Source organism: Acanthochromis polyacanthus, chromosome 18, assembly GCF_021347895.1.
Source record: "Acanthochromis polyacanthus isolate Apoly-LR-REF ecotype Palm Island chromosome 18, KAUST_Apoly_ChrSc, whole genome shotgun sequence".
Taxonomy (NCBI): Eukaryota; Metazoa; Chordata; class Actinopteri; family Pomacentridae; genus Acanthochromis; species Acanthochromis polyacanthus.
Window position 1 is genome coordinate 13,252,926 of NC_067130.1, and position 17,996 is coordinate 13,270,921.

The 17,996-nt window shown below is 41.9% G+C and overlaps 1 protein-coding gene across 1 annotated transcript; it reads left to right on the forward strand.

Moving 5' to 3' along the window:
- Positions 1–1,958: 1,958 nt before the first annotated feature.
- On the forward strand, positions 1,959–16,490 carry rnf165a (ring finger protein 165a). Its single transcript, XM_022198549.2, has 8 exons — positions 1,959–2,182; positions 8,453–8,753; positions 9,088–9,213; positions 9,351–9,480; positions 10,030–10,134; positions 10,473–10,568; positions 10,677–10,777; positions 12,583–16,490. Exons 1-8 carry the CDS (start codon positions 2,122–2,124, stop codon positions 12,698–12,700), a joined length of 1,038 nt encoding a protein of 345 aa, XP_022054241.1. The 5' UTR covers positions 1,959–2,121; the 3' UTR covers positions 12,701–16,490.
- Positions 16,491–17,996: the final 1,506 nt, after the last annotated feature.

Consider the following 17,996-nt stretch of genomic DNA (forward strand, 5'->3'; position numbering starts at 1 on the left):
TTAACAAACAGCCAAATCCTCTATATTACTGTTTTACTGATCTACTCTGTCACAAACTGTGTAAATTATATGAATGGAATGTTTGTGAAAACACAATATTATTAGTTGTATTTTATCACATTGTACCTTTGTATTTTATCATACTCTATTTTTATATATTCTGTACTCTCATAACATTGCAATTTTTGTCAATACTATCAATTTACACCTTAATGTATATAGTAACGATTTTTTTGCTGCATATTTCTATAAATGCCAGCACTTTTAGGCACCTTATGGGAGACGCCAGCGTGTCGTCATTTGCTATGGTCACGTGGTACAAGACTGCTACTGGTTGGCAAGAACCGGCAGTAACATAACGGCTTGCTACGAGAACGGTATCGGGTTTGAAACAAATACGTAAAGTTATCGCTTTTCATGAATGAAATTGCTCATGTATTTACCACAGTGGTAACAGCATGTGTAGTTGTTGGTTGTACGAAGCGTTTTGAGAAGGGATCAGGCTTGAAATTTCACCGAATACCGATGTCAGGAGAGCGAAGATGGCGGTGGCTTCAGCCATCAACAGGAAAAATTGTACCCCAGTAAGTAGCAGAGATCGTGTTTGTGGCTCCCACTTTTCTTCAGGTAAACTATTCAACAGTTTAGCATGTTTAGTATGTCTAACTTTGAGCGTATTTACCAAAAGATATTGATTTAGTGTCGCATCCTTCGCGTGAAGCGATCTCTACACTTTCGGTTTGGTTCAGTGTTGTCATGTGTTACCGATCGCTTTTTAGGCGATGAAAGTATACTAAAGTCGAATGAAGCATATTCAATAACATCTCCTTAAGCCAGCAGCCTCCTATTTGTAACCATATTTGTTTCTGTATGCGTCTAGCGATCGTTTTTTAGAATTGTCCTATTTTCGATCACCAATGCTGTGCGTCTGTTACTGTTACATAGAAGCCATACTGGAGACCAAAAATACAGCAACTTCTTGACGTTTCTTTGACATCTTGTTGAAGATTAACAGAAGATATATTATTTTTAATTCATAATTATATATTTTTGGGTGGGTGAACTGCCCAGCGGTGTCAATCAATTAAAAATAAATGTCGGTGAAGGAAATGTCCGGCCAGAATGAAGGATCGTCAACCCGCCCAGTCTTCAAATTGTAGGGATCTGGCAAGGTTTTACTGTTTCCCTGATGTCTCAGCTTACTCACGTATATTTGTCGGGCCTCAGGTGATAAGGATTGAGCATAATCGGACAATTTCACGAAAGGATAGTTCGCATTGCTATCATCAGCCATTGTTCCTCTGGTTCCTCTTGCCAACCAGCGCCGTAATCACGTGACTTCGTGACGTCACTATTTGTAAACACTGGCGTCTCCCATTGCTCTTTCCTCGACCAGCATGATTGGCACCTCAATTGCATGATCTTTTGTGCATTGTTTCCCCAAGGGGATCTATCTATCTATCTATCTATCTATCTATCTATCTATCTATCTATCTATCTATCTATCTATCATACTACACATTGCACCATCATCCAGACCCTGCTGTCTACTTCAGAAAATGAGAAAAGCCCTTATACCTTAGTAACTGGCCTGAAGTTTGAGAGAATAGAAAGCTCCAAAATTATGTCATATAAATGAAGCAAAGAAAAAGAAAGTTTTGTTTAAAGATAAGAGTCAAGTCAAGTACTAGGACCTCAGATTTGTAGTACTGTACATTTGTTAGTTAGATTCCACCTCTGCTGCATTAATTTTGCAGATTAATGTATACTATTTATTTATCATTAAATCTTCTTCTTATGTAAACAGTACTACTAGTTTATTTGAGGTTCCCTGACATGGAAACAGAGCCACCAAGTTCCCAGTGATCCAGGCTTGAGGCTCTAGTCATGGAGGAGCGAGCTGCCCACAACACAGACGTCCCCGCCCCGCCGCTGCTCCCATTGGTGGATCGGGCTGCCAGAGCCGGAGGGTCCTGCTCGGAGGGCCGCGGTGATTGGTCGCCCGGGTACGTGTGTGCAGGCAGCGCAGCCTGTCCGTTTGAATGTGCCGAGGACTGGAGGGGATCATTTCCATGGACCATCTGTCTCACTGGCTGCGCACACAACAAAGAAGGACCCAGGATGGTGTTAGTACATGTTGGATATCTGGTTCTGCCCGTCTTCGGCTCAGTTAGAAACAGAGGTATGACTAGCTTTGTGTTTTTCATACTCTAACCCTAACAAATCTTCTCGGCGTTTCGTCTTTTTCCAAGTGTCCACAGATGATGTAAACAGAGCTGACACCTGCTAGCTAAAGCCAGCGGTAATAGCGACCACATTAGCCGAACTGCTAGCTGTAGCGTCGCGTGAATGTAGCGGAACCGCGACCGTTAAAAACCCCTCTGGTGTGCCTGAAGACGCGTAATGGAGCTAAAACGGTATTTTCGGGTGTTTCGGGGCCTGATAGCGGCACCGAATGACTGCAGCTGTCAAATGGCAGCCCTGCTTTTCTTTTATCCTCCGCTGCTAGCGCGGTGCTGTCTGGCTCATCTTCCGCCGAGATCAAGTGTGTAACGAGGGGTCTCAGCTAGAAAACCAGCAGATTAACACTAGCTCAGGTTTAGCTAACAATGCCATTAATTTAACCAAATATTTAAATCCAAAGTGACAGAGGGGTTGTTTTATCCTTTGTGTGCAGCTGGCATCGCGTTTGTCGATTTTTCCTGCGCTCCGTTTAGTTTTCATCACAGCTTCTTCCATTTACGACAAGTAGTAGCGTAATGGCTTTAAATTAGATTACAGATATGACTGGCTGTATTGTAACAGGGCTCTAAACATGGCTGCTTTTTTTCCTCCCCCCCTCAACCTTAAAAAAATCCCTGCAAATCTCGCTGCAGGTGCTCCAGTAACAGCATAAAGGCGTTGAATTGGCCATAACAAACCAACAATAACATCATCTCCCACTGCAGCAGGCTATCTGTGTTGATTATGTAATAATAATAGTGGTAATTTGACGTGCATTGTTAAAGACTACATGCAGTAGCACCAATGATTTCATTGTGCTTTTATTTGTGTTCTTTTTTCCTGTTCCATAGTATCGAGGCTGGCTCTACATTCCGCATTTCTCAGACCTTTGTCCCCCTCCATTGTGTAGCTAACGATCATCTGCTGCTGTCTGCCGTAGCCTCTGCCTGTTCTCTGCATCTAGCTGTATTGTGAACCCCTTCTTCCTCATTTCCTCTTTCCATCTGAAGACGACATTGGCATTAAAACCGAGTTCCCACTCATACCGTATCCTTCTGTGTAACAGACTAAAGAATAACACTTTCTGTAGAAAACAGTTTGTCTTTATTTAAACTGTCATGTTGCTCTTTAGTGAATAACCCATTGTAGCATTAGACTGGACTACAGACTGTCATTGTGATTCTCCCATTCAGTGTGGATAGACTACATTCTGCTGTAAATTTCTGTAAAGTGGATACATTTTGATCCTCCCCGATTCGATTACAGCCAGGCTTGATCGAACTCTTCTGATTACTGTCTCCATCCCCTATTTGCAAAGGTGCATTGTACCAGCTTTTGTTGTGGATAAAGCACTTTATTATCAATCATCCTGTTATCCTAACGCTCACTAATTGGCCTGTGTCTGCAGCACTGGAATCACATTAATTTCTGTGGTGTTATTTTCACCTTTGATGGTCCACTGCACCTGTTACAGAGACGTCCAAACGTCCGCTCATATTCCTATCCATGTGTCAAAGCCTTTGTTCCTGCGAGCTGAATTGATTTCACAATAAATTGGCGAGACTCAGGTCTAACTCATCTTGCCATTTTGGAAAAAAAAAAACCCACTATCATGCACAGCCCCCTTTCAAATCTTTCCTCCAGCACCTCCAGAATGCTATCCATTTTACAGGGATGTGTATATCCTGCACTGCTGTAGAACTCCTTTTTAGAATCAAAATGTCTTTTATTCTTTGGTTGTGGTTTTCTACCTTATGTTCTTGTATTAGATCCTAATGCATGGTCATTTTATACTTTTGTTTTTCCACATTGAACAGCAGATTCCAATGTAATCTTTGTGTAGAGATGTCCCTGCTGTACTGAAATGTGCTGTAAGCATACACATCTACTCATTGGATGCTGCTTCTGTTCTGTTAACCCTACAGAGAGCATGGTCAGGCCTTGCCTTTGGTCTTTATTTGCATGGTATTATTATGGTTATGAAGGATATATTACTCTTATTATTACTATTATCACACAGTGCCACACATACTAATATTTTCCAATAAAGACTGTAGTTTTCTTCCTAACCTTCAGTGTGCTTTTTGCTGATTTCCATGTGTTCCTCCCCTCCTCCCTCCACACTGTGCTGTCACTGAGACGGTCCCCTCACTCTATATGTGCTCTCATTTCTCAGCTGTCTTTGACAGAGTTTCTTCAAGTTGCTGCTCTGCTGACTTTGGAGTAGGGGCAACCAAATTTTCTATCCATTCAAAAAAAAAAGGAGAGAAAAGAAAGGGGGGAAAAAAGCATGTTTATTTTATGCAGAAACACCAGCATTGATACCTCCTGTTATATGCTGTCATTCCCTCCTAATCCATACACTATCTATACAACAAAACACAGCCTCACTCACATCCACTCATTGGTGTAAACAGATAAAATCATGGTTATCGGTTTTCTGTAAAGTCAGTTGAGAAGATTTTAACGGAAAAAAACAGTCAGAGATGAATGTCTGTTTTGTACTAACCCGGCAAATTAAAACCCTTCTAATACACGCAAACATTACAAAGGGTTATTTGCAATGGTATAAACAATATGAAGCATGAATCGTCTGCAGGGATATCATGTTGTTGCTCAGCCTTCCTTCAGTATCTGCTGGTATCTAAACCGAACAGACCTCTGAAGTCTCTCTTCATTACATATACATTAAAAACGACTGCACTCTTCTGCAGGCTGCACTATGTGTTATTAAATTATACATTATTTGTTCTCTTTGTAACGGTTAGATGAGAAGATCAATACCACTTTCATATATGTGAGAAAAACACGAAGACGCAGACAGTTAGCTTAGCTTAGCACAGCGACTGGAGACGGGGAAATAGACCGACTTGGTCCCACAGTAACAACTGGCATCTACCAGCTATTTGAAAGTTCATTATTTATCACGTGATAAACCAAAACGTTAAGAAGTCAGTGATTTGTTAGCAGCAAAATGGCACAGATCATTGTTACACTTTAGATATTGTGTGTGCAAAACAACAGATAATGTGTTAATTAATGAGCTTTAATGGGGGCTGGTAGGTGTTAGAAAGAGCCAGGCTAGCTGTTTCCAGTCTTTGTGTTAAGTTACGCCAAGTTTTATCTCTGTGTTTTTATGTAACACTAAGCTAGTGGCCTGTTATCATATCTTTCTTGTTAATTAGCAGAACAGACCTTGACACATTTCTAAATAAACTCTTAAATCACAAAGCAGCACGTTGCTGCTCACAGTTTTGTAACGTGAAAACAAACTGATTCATCGTCTAGTTGTGAATTTGTAGCTTGTGACTGCAGCATAAATAAACCCAATTAGGCTCACATTGCATATGAGTGCAGATAAGGTTTGTTAAACATTAACATCAGAAAAAAAGCTTAAATTTGTGTTAGTAAATAACTAATAATTCAGCTTAAGATGTTAGCAAATGGCTTTTTTTTAACAACACAACCACTGAAGGATCCTGTTTGTGCTTTATAATCCGCTCTCCGCCTTGAAGAGTTGCTTCCACTTTGAATACAGCATTAAAAGCTTCTTTTAAGAGTTTGAAAGTGGAACAGTTGGCCAAAGCATGCAGCATACACTATGGTGTCAGAAATTTCAAGTATTTAGAAGCACATTTTAAATATACACTCAGAAATTTAAACAGTTTCAAAGTCTGGGACCTGCTGCTGTCCCGTTCTGACCACTTGAGCCTTACATCTGTTCACAATGTCTGAAATAGTCGGGAGTTATTTATGTGCAGACACAAGGTGTGCCTGAGACGCAGCCATGTGTGCTTGGCAAATTTCTCCACCAAGCTACAGCAACAGACTTTTAAATAACTCAGCAGCTGTAATGCATATGTTATTCCACAGTAGCTGCACAGCCACAGGCGTTTATGTCTTCCACCTAGCCTGTCCTTATTTGATCAATGCACAGAAGCAAGGTCAGTGCAAGCATGTAGCAGGAAGGGCCGTTTGGATGCAGGTTTTCAGTGCAGCTGCACAGCACAGAGGCTAATTTCACCCATCAACCTGCCAACCTGATGCCAGGGTTTAAATCAGTGATATCAGCAGGTGTGGGGACGGTCGTGCGTCACATGATGGAGGACCACCAGACAGGATTATGTTAGAGAGGAGGTGTGATTTGTAAAGCTGCAGTGATGGAAGCCGAGGAGGAGGGAGGGAGGGAGAGGTTTCCATGCCAGACTGCTGCAGTCGCAGGTGGGCGGGGCTTACAGGGCTGTCACTCACATTGGGACACCATGCCGCAGCCACAGAGTGGGGGAGGGGCCGCCTGTGCAGCAGCTCAGGGGTGAGGAGAAGTGAATGGGATGTGTGGGTGGGTGCATGGGTGGGGGTCCATGCTGCACCAACCAGGCATTCTGTGTCGAAGCCCAAATGTAACAATAACAACATCAGGGCTGTTTGCTGCCGGCAGCTCTGCAATATGTCAAATATTAATGTCAGAGGTTCACACTGTGGAGGAGCCCGAAGACGAATAATCTGATATTTACCTCGAGCCTCGCATGGAGTCCAGCCTTACCGGGTCACAGGCTTCATACAAAACTGATGTGCAGCCTTTAACCAATCCAAACCACCAGTCTGCCATTTCTGCTCTACTTCCTCAGCCAAATGTTGTTTTCAGTTTGCTCATGGCTCTCTAGGTTCACTGGTTTCCCGTATCCCAAGGCCATATGCAACCAAGCAAAACCATATTAATACCTAATTTCAGTAAAAATTTAATGAATTGTTTGACCTTTTGAGAAATATACTGATTTGCTTTGCAAAGACTCTGCCCTAAAGATAGCAACATCATCCCACCTGCACCTCTCGAGCTCACTAATTAATAAGTTATGCTAATTTAAGTCTCAACTGTTTTTGCATTTTGGTTTTTGCAGATTAAATGGACAAGATGAGGTTGATTAGTCAGCTCTGGAGCAGCAGATCAACAGATTTTTGTAGTCCCAGCGAAGCTTTCTGTTTCCCCTGTTTCCAGCCTTTGTGCCAAACTAAGCTAACCAGCTGCAGGTTGAGACTGTTTTCAACATTCTTCTCTATTTATCAGCATATTCTCCAAAATGTTGAGCTTTTGCTTTCAAAAAATGAAATATTTAAATGCACATATGCATACAGGATTTAATGTTTACATTGAAAATCCTCCAATTATTTCCTTGAACTTGATAATTTGTGAATTAGATTTCAACTCAGGGAACCATCCACTGTTAATTAAATTTGTCAGCAAATGTTAAACATATCACAAACCATTAACTAACAGCCAAATCCTCCCTGCTGCTCATATTAGACATGCAGTGTCACCACATATTACTGTTTTACTGATTTACTCTGCCTGATGGAGCTTGAAACTGCAAATCATATCAATGGGCTGTTTGTGGGCCACAAAAAGACACAATACTGAGGTGTTTTAATTTACACTCTGCACTATCCATCCACCAGACCCTGCTGTCTGTTTACCAGTCCAGAAAGGGAGAGAAAAGCTGCAATGGGAAGTTGAAGTACTTATTGTTTGTCCCGACCTCACCCTCCTTGCAGCCCTCATTTCTCTGAGCACAGAGTAATTTGTATTGATTGTTCTGTGCAAGTCAACACCGAGGCAGTTCAGTGGGACTGCCACACAATCTCATGTCTCCTCCGCTTCTGATAGGGAGGGTGGGGTAAGGTATAAATGGAGGCACATAATCTTCGGAGCCGACCTTATTTGCCGCGGTGCCCTAATGTTACCAGACTCTTCTAATGAGAAATCTACACATTAATCTATTAAGTACTGAGGAGACGGACCACAGAGAGCCATTGGTGCTGTAGACGTTCTTGGAAACACCTCAGGCTGTTCGGGAAAATCCATCTTCCCTGCAGACTCCAGCATGGCAAGCACAGAGGCAGGATATTGGGTGAAAACTGGGTGGGTTTAGATTTTGCTCCACAGGGGTCTCAATGTCTGTGTCATCCATCTGCTGCTGTGTCTGTCTTGTCTCTTCCACTGTCAAGTCTGTCCTGTTTTTATGTTCTCTCTGTGTGTTTGCTTGTTAAGTGTTTTTTGTGTGTGAGCGTGAAAGCCAGAAAGGACAAATTTGTCTCATCAAGTGTGTTGTTTTTGCAGTTATGTGTCAGTATGTCCTCCTGTCTGGTTCGTCTCTCTGTGGCGTCTGCTCGGATGAAAGTAATCACAAGCTTATCTGGCTCAATCCTGACGGCTCGCGTTTATTTCCCGTAGGAGCACACTTCACGAGGCATCAGCACAGCCATGCTACCTCCTGCCGACACTTTCACCTGGGCGCTCCCCAGGCGCCCATCTCAGCCGAGTTCCCTCTGGGACACGGCAGCCAGCCGCCGCAGACAGGCCTGGCCACCCACCTGCCCCCCGCACACCATCCGCCCCTCACTGCCCTGCCTGCACCCCCTCAGTTCCAGGATGTGCCGGGGCCTTCATTCCTACCTCAGGCCTTACACCAGCAATACCTCATCCAACAGCAGCTCCTTGAAGCGCAGCATCGCAGGATTCTCCCACACTCCAGGTAGTACCCTAAACCCAATGCCCAACCGTAACTCGAGTCCTAATCCTAACACTAACCCAAGATCTAGCTCCAGCCCAAATCCTAACCCTAGCTATAGCTCTGGCCCTAACCCTAATTCTAGCCTTAACCCAAGCTCGAGCTCTAGTCCTAATCCAAATCCTAATCCTAGCTCTAGCTCTCGCCCTAACATTAGCTCTAACTCTAGTCCTAACCCTAATCCTACCCCTAGCTCTAGCCCTAACTTAAATCCTCACCCTAAAACTAAAGATATACACTTTCATTATATATTCACAGAAAACCGAAACAAACTTTTTATCTCCTCTTCCATCTCCAGAAGAACCCAGGAGCGTATCCCCCTGAACCCTCATCGACTGCGTTCCGGCTTCGAGTACTCCCCTCCCCTCCATGTTCCCCAGCCAATGACACAGCAGCCTCGGTACCTGGCCGAAGGCACTGACTGGTGAGTCGCCGTCGGAGATTAACTAGAGTCCTGCCGAGCTGAGAAATTATCCCCATCCTTTCATCTCTGCACCCATCTGTCACGCTGCCTAGCACGGACGACAATGCTGATTTAGTCTCCTGCTCGTCTTTCTGCAGGGATCTCAGCGTTGATGCTGGCCTCCCTCACCATCAGTACCAGCTCCAGCAGCTGCCGCAGCACTATCAGCATTACCTGGCCTCCCCTCGAATGCACCACTTCCCCAGGAACACATCCTCTGCACAAGTGGTATGTTGGATGCAGACTGTGCTGCCTATTTTTAGCATGAATTTTAAGACTTTTATGTGGTCACAGTAGAGACGTACAGGAAATGTGGGGAAAGAGTGCAGGGGAATGGTATGCGGTAAAGGTCAGACTTGCTGCTGATGGCATTTGCACCATGTGGTAAGAGCCTTAAAACACTCAGCTCTCAAGTTGCCCCTTATTCTGAGTTTTATTGTCAGAGTAATATTTTATTTGCGAGTTTTTTAGATGCATCTTCTTATATCCATTTAAGACTTAAAAACCGCAATGATCCAAACCAATAAGTACAAACATTTGGCAGTAATTAGTATTACATCACATGTAAAAGGACACACTAGGGTATGATGGTAATGATTGTATCACAAGCTTTGAGAGGACACCATCTTTAGCAACTTTTGCAAACTGGGAACACAGTTTAGGTTTTTGTGTCACCATGAGGATCCTTAAAAATGAGGCAATGCAACAATACAATGGAGTAAAACTGACTACGAGATTAAAATTGCTGTCAAATGATAAAGAACTGTGTTTTTCCAGGTTGTGCATGAAATCAGAAACTACCCGTACCCCCAGCTACATCTGTTGGCCCTGCAAAGTCTGAATCCGTCGAGGCATGCCACTGCTGTGCGGGAAAGTTACGAGGTAAATCTGTCTGTCATTGATTAAAATTCTCCATCCTTTCCAAACTTTCCATCCCCCCTTCAAACCCTAGATTGCCTTGTGTCATTGTGCAGTCCCATCTGCATTGAACTCTATTCTAGCTGACAAAACAAATTCACTTCAAGTTATATTTAGAAGTTATTCTGCAATTTTAGATCATATTGCATGATTTCCGTCAGCAGACGGAGTTTACTCAGCTCTGCTTCTACTTAATGATTTGAATTTGACCTTGAAAACAGCAGTTACCAAAATGATCTCAGCTCAGTTTCCGTTTTATTGGTGTTCTGCTTCATTCTGCTCAACTTGAACTGTTTCTGCAGGAGCTGTTGCAGTTGGAGGACCGACTGGGGAGCGTCAACAGAGGAGCTGTTCAGACCACTATAGAGAGATTCACCTTTCCACACAAATACAAGAAGGTATATATGGCAGATAACAAGAATAGCCCACAGACACACTACCTACTGAACAAATTTACCTTTTTTTGACCCTGCTTTTTGTCTCCCTGTAATGTGACCTGCTAACAGAGAAAGCCCCTGCAGCTGAAGATTGGGGAGGAGGAGGAAACAGATGTGGATGAGAAATGTACCATCTGTCTGTCCATGTTGGAGGACGGAGAGGACGTCAGGTCAGAAATGCTTTGTTAACACACAATTAGTCAAATGTTGTTGCTTATTGGTGAGTTAGATAAGAGGATCGATACCACACTAATGTCTGTATAATGAATATAAAGCAACAGCCAGCAGGTAGTGTGCCTGTCTTAGTCTAAAAGCTATAAATCAGGTGGCCAGATGGTGACAAAATCACTGATTAATTGTAAAAAAAAACGGTCATTTGTCTTGTGTGGTTGCCAGGCTTTGAGTGGAAACTCCAGGAAGTTTGTAGCCTTGGCCAAGAAATAGTCCAACACTTCTTCCCCCACATATTTACACTTTGGTTACAGTCACACTCAGTTTGTTCTATGAATTAAACAAACAGAAATGTTAATCAATGAGCTGATAGACGTTTAGCAAAGTGACGCTAGATGTTTCCCCCAGTGTTTAGTCTTTATGCTAAGCTAAGCTAACCAACTCCTGTTTGTGTCTTCATATGTGTTGCACAGATTTAAAACTGGTTTCTATCCTCTTATCTGATAAATATATTCACCAGAATGTGCATTTTTCCTTTAAAACTGAAGTAGGCAGGAATCAGGAAAAGGCAAATTAAGTTAAAAGCCTGAAAATATACAGCAGCTTTCATGCAGCTCTTCCCTTCTTCATCAGGCTCTTTGTGTGTTTCCATAGAAAGGGACATTTGTCATGTCAGTTGACTATTTTTCTTCACAAAATGAACCGATTGTGTGCCGCCTACTTCAGTCAAGAGGAACAAGTTGTAGTAATGGAGAGCTATGAAGAATATTAAAATTTATTAGAGTGAAAATTGCTGCCACAGCAAATGATAAACAAGAGGAATGCTGGTGGACAACTGTTAGTGGTGTATGTTAATACATTTATTTTACCACTGAGTGCACTCTCAGTATAGCCACTTATATCTAATGTGACAGCTGCTTGTTAGAGCTCTCTGATTTGAACCATCACACATTTACACGAGATACTCAAGAAGTCATAAAATGAAGGATATGTGGAAGTCATTTTTGTTGTTGGCCAAATCAAAGTTCTTTGAGATAAATGCGGATTTTCTAATTTGTGTCATATTAGCTGCAGTACCAGCAGTGTAAAACAGAATTGACAGCAAATCGGGAACAAGCATAAGAATCTATCGATGCGTTTTCTGCATCACTAACTGAATGATTGAATGCAGTTTTTCTGAGCATGTGTTTGCATTCTCAGGAAAAGAAGTCCAGCTGATTTAATTCTCAAACTCAAATTAGCTGTGCTACATCAGTTACCACGGTGATCTAACATGTTAAAAGAAAGCCTCCTTCTGAACACTAAAAACTTTGACTTTCATACCTCACTGAGCCAGTAATAGTGCATCATAGTTCATCCCTGTGTTGTCACCACAGACTTTGTTGCCAATTTTACCATCTCGTCTGATCAGTGAAAAGCTATGATTGACTAAATTGACTTGAATTGCAACACCTGGAATTTACGTCCATTGCAGCTCAGAAAAGTACTGCCTAGCTCAGCCTTAGGCACTGATATGAACACTTTGGTTTGCACATGCATCTAAAGCCAAGCTGTGGAATGAATTTCAGGGAATAAGAACTGTGCCCTGGGAGGAGGAAGGAGGGTCGGCTTACAGCATATGGAGTCTCAGCTGTCTGAGGGGCGTGTGGGACTGATGACTCAACAGAAGTTGTCTCTGCATGCCTGAACGAACAAAATTAACTCCCTGCTCATTTCAGAAGTTCTCTACGAGCACGTCGCTGTGCGCAGTGGGAGAGTCAGTCTTGCCATTGTCCTAATGTCCCTCTGTCTCTCTGTCCTGCAGGAGATTACCCTGCATGCACCTCTTCCACCAGGGCTGCGTGGACCAATGGCTGGCCACCAGCAGGAAGTGTCCAATCTGTCGGGTTGACATCGAAACACAGCTGAACCCTGACTGCTGATGAGCTTCGACTAACCCCCGTGATTTGATCACCCTCGTGTGGTTCCTGCTTCTTCTTCCACCCCGGCCCGCCGGCCGTCCCTCCACCCCTCACCTCCGTTGGGTGCTTTGCCAAATGTCTCCAGACTTCATGTGACATCACCACCCTTCTGACTCACGCTTTACTGAGCCAAGCCAGGATAACTAACTGCACGAGAGGCCGCAACGGACTCTCTTTATATAGAAGCACATCCCCCTGGAAGCAAAAGACACGCAAAAACACACACATACTCATGTACACAGGGTTTACTTGTAGCTTGCTGGTCGTAAGTGGGGTGTTGTCGCTGTTGTGGTGTCGTACTGTAGGTAGCCCTGGGCTGTGTAGCATGTTCTCAAAGCCATGACTTAACGTCCTGAGAGTGGAAAAACGCATAACCCCACACTGAGCTGGCTACTTCTCTCTCTTTTCTCTCTCTCTTTCTATACATATATATAAATACATATATATTTCTCTCTTTTCAAACACAGTCAAAATGAATATTCTGCCACACAAGGAAGCTTAACAGAAACTAAACGCTCTGATGCCATGTTTACCTAAAGATCATTTGTGGTCGTAGTAGAGTAGCAGTAACCAACAAGTGATATCTGGTGCACTGTCGCCTTCTCGGGGGCCAAGCGCCAGCTAGCTGAGTGTTTTACTTCTATCATGCAGCTTTGACATTTTGCAATACAGTTGTACATTTACTTTGGGTTGGTGTCATGTGAGATGGTGTCATGTGAGTAGGTCTCTTTCACTGCCGTACAAACCGAAGCCAGTGATCGAGTTGTTTTTTGTGTTTCAAATTTAAAAAGGTAACAAAAAAAAAGGTAGAAAGTGTTTTACCAAAATGCATTTTGTCACAGTGTAGCTTGAATCTGCACACAGGTTTCATATGTGTGTGTGTGTGAGTGTGTGTGTGTGATTCTCTGCCCTGCTGTGTGAGACTTAAAGAATGTGTCTAACAAATGTGTGTTAAAGTGACTGAGTGCGTTTCAAGGGTTAGAGGCGACACCAAGTCTTTAACTCGGCGTAGGTTAATAGCATGGCCACTGGAGTGCTTATACAACACAAAGCCAAAAAAAAAGGGATGAAAAGACTTCTATCATGCACTGCAGAGCGAGGTGGGAGGATTTAGCGGCCCTTGTACCTGCATTTCATCTGGCGCGGGGCCAGTGGCAGAACAGTGTGTACTAAAAATGCATGTTTCATTGTGGACTTGGGCTGTTTGCTTCAGTAGCGTTACTTCAGTTTAAAACGGTACAGAGACGCCTGTGCATGACTTAGTTAATCTGAGCTGTGACTATCTTCTCAACACTAACAAACAAACAAAAAAAGTCAGTCAGTGGTTGCTCCCCTGACTCGTAGCGTGTGTTCATCCTGTCCCCTTCGGTGGCAACGATGGGATCCTCTTTTTGATGTTTACCTTATTGCCTAAAGAACAAGCACATGTGACAATAGTTATAGCAACAAAACGTTTTTTCCTTCGGTATTATATTTGGTTTATATTTAGGTATAGATTCATGCAGTGTTTCAGCTGGGAGAGGAGCTTGCGTATTGATCTTGTGTATTCCGTGTGACAGACCTCCCCTCGTGGTTGCTATGCTGGTTGCTATGCTGTATTGCTAGAACATGTAGAACGTGGTGCGACGGAGGCAGCCTCCCTCTCACAGTGCACATAGACGCGAGACGACACGACAGCAGGGAAACAGTCAGGCTGTTAAAAAGAGTCGACTGCTTCACTCACTCACTCTCTGCCACTTCTTTTTTTCCCCCTCCTTTTCTTTTATCACTCTTTGTGTCGGCTTGTCACTTCAGTTCCACGGAGCTGTGTGTTACAGGATGCCTTTAGGACCCTCACTGTCCTACACACTGTGATAGTAAAGGATCAGATCAGGTCCCGGAGACTCTCTGAGCCTCGAGGGCCGAGGATCAATTAACACGGATTACTTCTCCCTGTCTTGTGCACTGCCAGTGTTGACACTGCCTCCTCCTGTAGTGGAGTCATCTGTGATGAAGCTTTCATAGTTTACACAGGGTGTTGTCAGTTGAGATGCCTTAAGTATTTAACAATCATAATTTATTACTAACTGTAGATATTGTGGGTATGTATTTAATTTTATATAGTTTTTTTGAGGGAGGGGCAACTGAATCATAATTTATTTATTTAGAAATAACACAAAAACGCTATGAAAAAAACTATTACCTCATTTTTGCATTGTTTTAAATGGGAATGCTTTGCATGCAGTTGTACTTTTTGGAACACTAAAAGTAAAAGAAAAAAAAGATTTAGCCCTGCTGTTTGATCTCCACAAGCTGGCTGTGCGATGTTTACTGTCCAAGGCTGAGCTACTGAGCCCGCTCTCCGTCTCTTTCTCTCTGTCTTTCTCTCTCTCTCTCTCTCTCTCTCTCTCTCTCATGTGGTGCTGTGGATCTTGGTTACATTCCATTCAATGCAATTTCTCTGATCCCCCATGCTGTGATGTAGTGGACAAACTGCAATTGAAGTGAATAGGTTTTAGTTTGTGACTTCTTTCTCTCTCTCTTTTTTTTGTTTTGCACTCACTTGTTTAAATATGGGAACCCTCTCACTGGCAAAAAAAAGTTTAGTTGTTTAGATGATTTAAACTAACTGGCTTTTTGTTTTTTAGTTGTTTTTTTTAATGCTCTGCTTCTCACAATGCACTATGGGTCTTAATGAAGCATGTTCCTTCGCTTTAACTCTTTTGTATCTCTCTTTAATTTTCATCTCTCTGGTGTTTCTCTTCAGTTCCTTTTTTCCAAAGTAGTGCGTAGAGTTAAGCATAACAAGTGCCTCGCTTTAAGTGTTAGGAGATATTTCCATATTACTGAAACCATGAACAACAATCAATCCATGAAGCCACCATGCCTTATTGGTTGCATAATTAAAGAAATGAACGGGGGACTGAAGGAGAGAAGACAACATTTGACAGGAGTCTACAAAAAGCCATTTTACTCTAAAGTTCAAACTGTCCAAACTAGCTGCTGGTCTGAAGCATTAAATGTAGTGGAAATAGTTCCGACTATAAAGAGGCATGTTTCACTGTGGGCTTTCCAAATACTACAGTAGTCTTTCTTCAGTTCACTCCTCTGTTCCGTTCTCCTTCTCCTGTTCTTTCCATTTGTTCGATTTTTACCGTCCGTCCCTCCCCTCCCAGTCTATCCTCTGTTTCCTTTCACAGTCTAAAAAGGAAGGCAAGGACTTTAAAGCACAACCTTTTCTAAAAATGCATGTTTTCTCAGGTTTCAATATAGTCTCAATGGTTTAATAGTATATGGTGAAAATATATACAAAGAATATAACAGAAAAAAAAAATTTAATTTTGTTGCTGCTTGAATCTGAAAAACAAAACTGAAGAGAAAATATCCCAAAAAGTGCCAGTGAAAGGGCTGCCGCCATCCTTGTATGAAAATCTGCTGTTTAGCTGTGACTGCGCAATGTTTTTCAATATAGGATATTTTATCTGAAAATAGAACTATTTATCGTTAATATTAAAGCAATAGCGCATTAATGGTGATGAGTGTGTTGATGAAGAAATGGATGAGCATATTATGGGTAAATGTTAGATTCACATTTGGTGGAATTTTGTACTTTATTTATTATTACTACTAATAATAATGATAATGATCTCAAAAGTTGCATTGCTAAACCCAAACTGTTCTGTTTTGTTTTTTAATTTTAATTTGATTTCATGGCTTGTATATTATCCTTTTATATGTGCTCTTTTTGTAATAAACTGGACAAAATGGAGAAGAGTTGGTTTTGTGTGCTATTTTTTTTAAAAATCTTGGATTTCACCTTCAAATAATGAGAAGAAAGCAACTATTTTTGTTCCCATCAGGTGGAAACCGATGTCTTGTACATCCCTTATGCATTTGAAATGTTGATACAAATGGGTGACAAATTAAAGGAAAACCTTCATAAAGTGTCTTAACCCTCCTGCTGTCCTCATTTATGGGCACCAAAAAAATCGTTTCCTTGTCTGAAAAAATTCCTAAAAAAAATTCAGCAACAAAATTCCCCAAATTTCTGAAAATGTGCAAAACCTTCAGGAAGAAAATTCTAATAATTCCTTACGAGTTTCCCTTAAAAAGTTATTTTAAAAAAACAAAATCCCTCTAATTTGGCATGAAAATTCTTGTAAATATTTTCAAAAATGAATAAAAATCTTCCAAAAAATCCTAAAAATATCAAAAGTGATTACATAAATATCAATAAAACTTCTAATATTTTCTTCAAGAACATTCACTTAAAGCGGATTTCGCTGGATTTTGGTTGATTTTTTTGTGAATGTTATTATGAAACATTTTTAACATTTCTTTTTTCCACTAAAAATGTTCAAAGATTTCCCAAAAATATTGAAAACATGGACATCAGAAGTTTCACTATGAAAATAATTCTCTTTTTCCACATTTTCAAACTTGAAAACGGGTCAGTTTTGACCCATAGAACGACACGAGGGTTAACATTGACTCTCCAAGTCTCTAGAACTCTACTGAAGCGATAAACCCCAGTATTCCTGAAGATATTCCGTCATTTGGTGTTTTGATGACGGCAGTGGAGAGCCCATTGATCCGATGTCTCCTATTGGAGTGCAGCTGGGTTGAGATCTGGTGACTGTAAAGGTCATAGAAGATGGTTCACGTTCTTTTCATACTAATAAAATCATTCAGTGACCCCTCATGACCTGTGGATAAAGTCACCATCCTGGAAGGGCCCACTCCCATCAAGATGGAAGTGTTTCACCATAGATAAAGCTGACCACTCAGAATAACTTTGTACTGATTTGCAGAGACCCTTCCCTGCAAAAGGACAAGTGAACCCAAATCAGGCCAGAGAAACAGAGCCACCAAATCAACTCAATACAGGGGTCAAGAATTCAGGCCTGTGCTAACACTATTGTGAGGGGAGTCATTTCTGATCTGATCATATTACTTGTTTTAACGTCTCTGTAAACCAGCACCAACGGTTTTCTGCACCAGTAACTCAAATGTGTATTCATCTTTATAATGCACTGTCTTCTATAATATTACTCTGACTGCTGATTCATCATCTGTCATCTGTTTTTCCATTTCTGCATCACGATTATCAGATGTGAGCTGCTAACCACAGTTTTCAACCCTCTGTACTGATGTGCTTCTCTAAGATCTAAATGCAAATGTCAGTTTGGTCAATGCTCCTACTGAAGCAGCTGAGCAGTCTTTGTGACTGAAGCTCCTGCCATCTGTGTCCCAACAATGAAGCCTCTTTCAAAGTTAT

Bases quoted from the DNA above. Each gene is read 5' to 3' on its own strand.
- rnf165a (XM_022198549.2), top strand. From the start codon at position 2,122: ATGGTGTTAGTACATGTTGGATATCTGGTTCTGCCCGTCTTCGGCTCA. The intron at 8,754-9,087 runs GTAGTACCCTAA...TTCCATCTCCAG, and splicing joins AGGATTCTCCCACACTCCAG to AAGAACCCAGGAGCGTATCC. The intron at 10,135-10,472 runs GTAAATCTGTCT...CTGTTTCTGCAG, and splicing joins CTGTGCGGGAAAGTTACGAG to GAGCTGTTGCAGTTGGAGGA.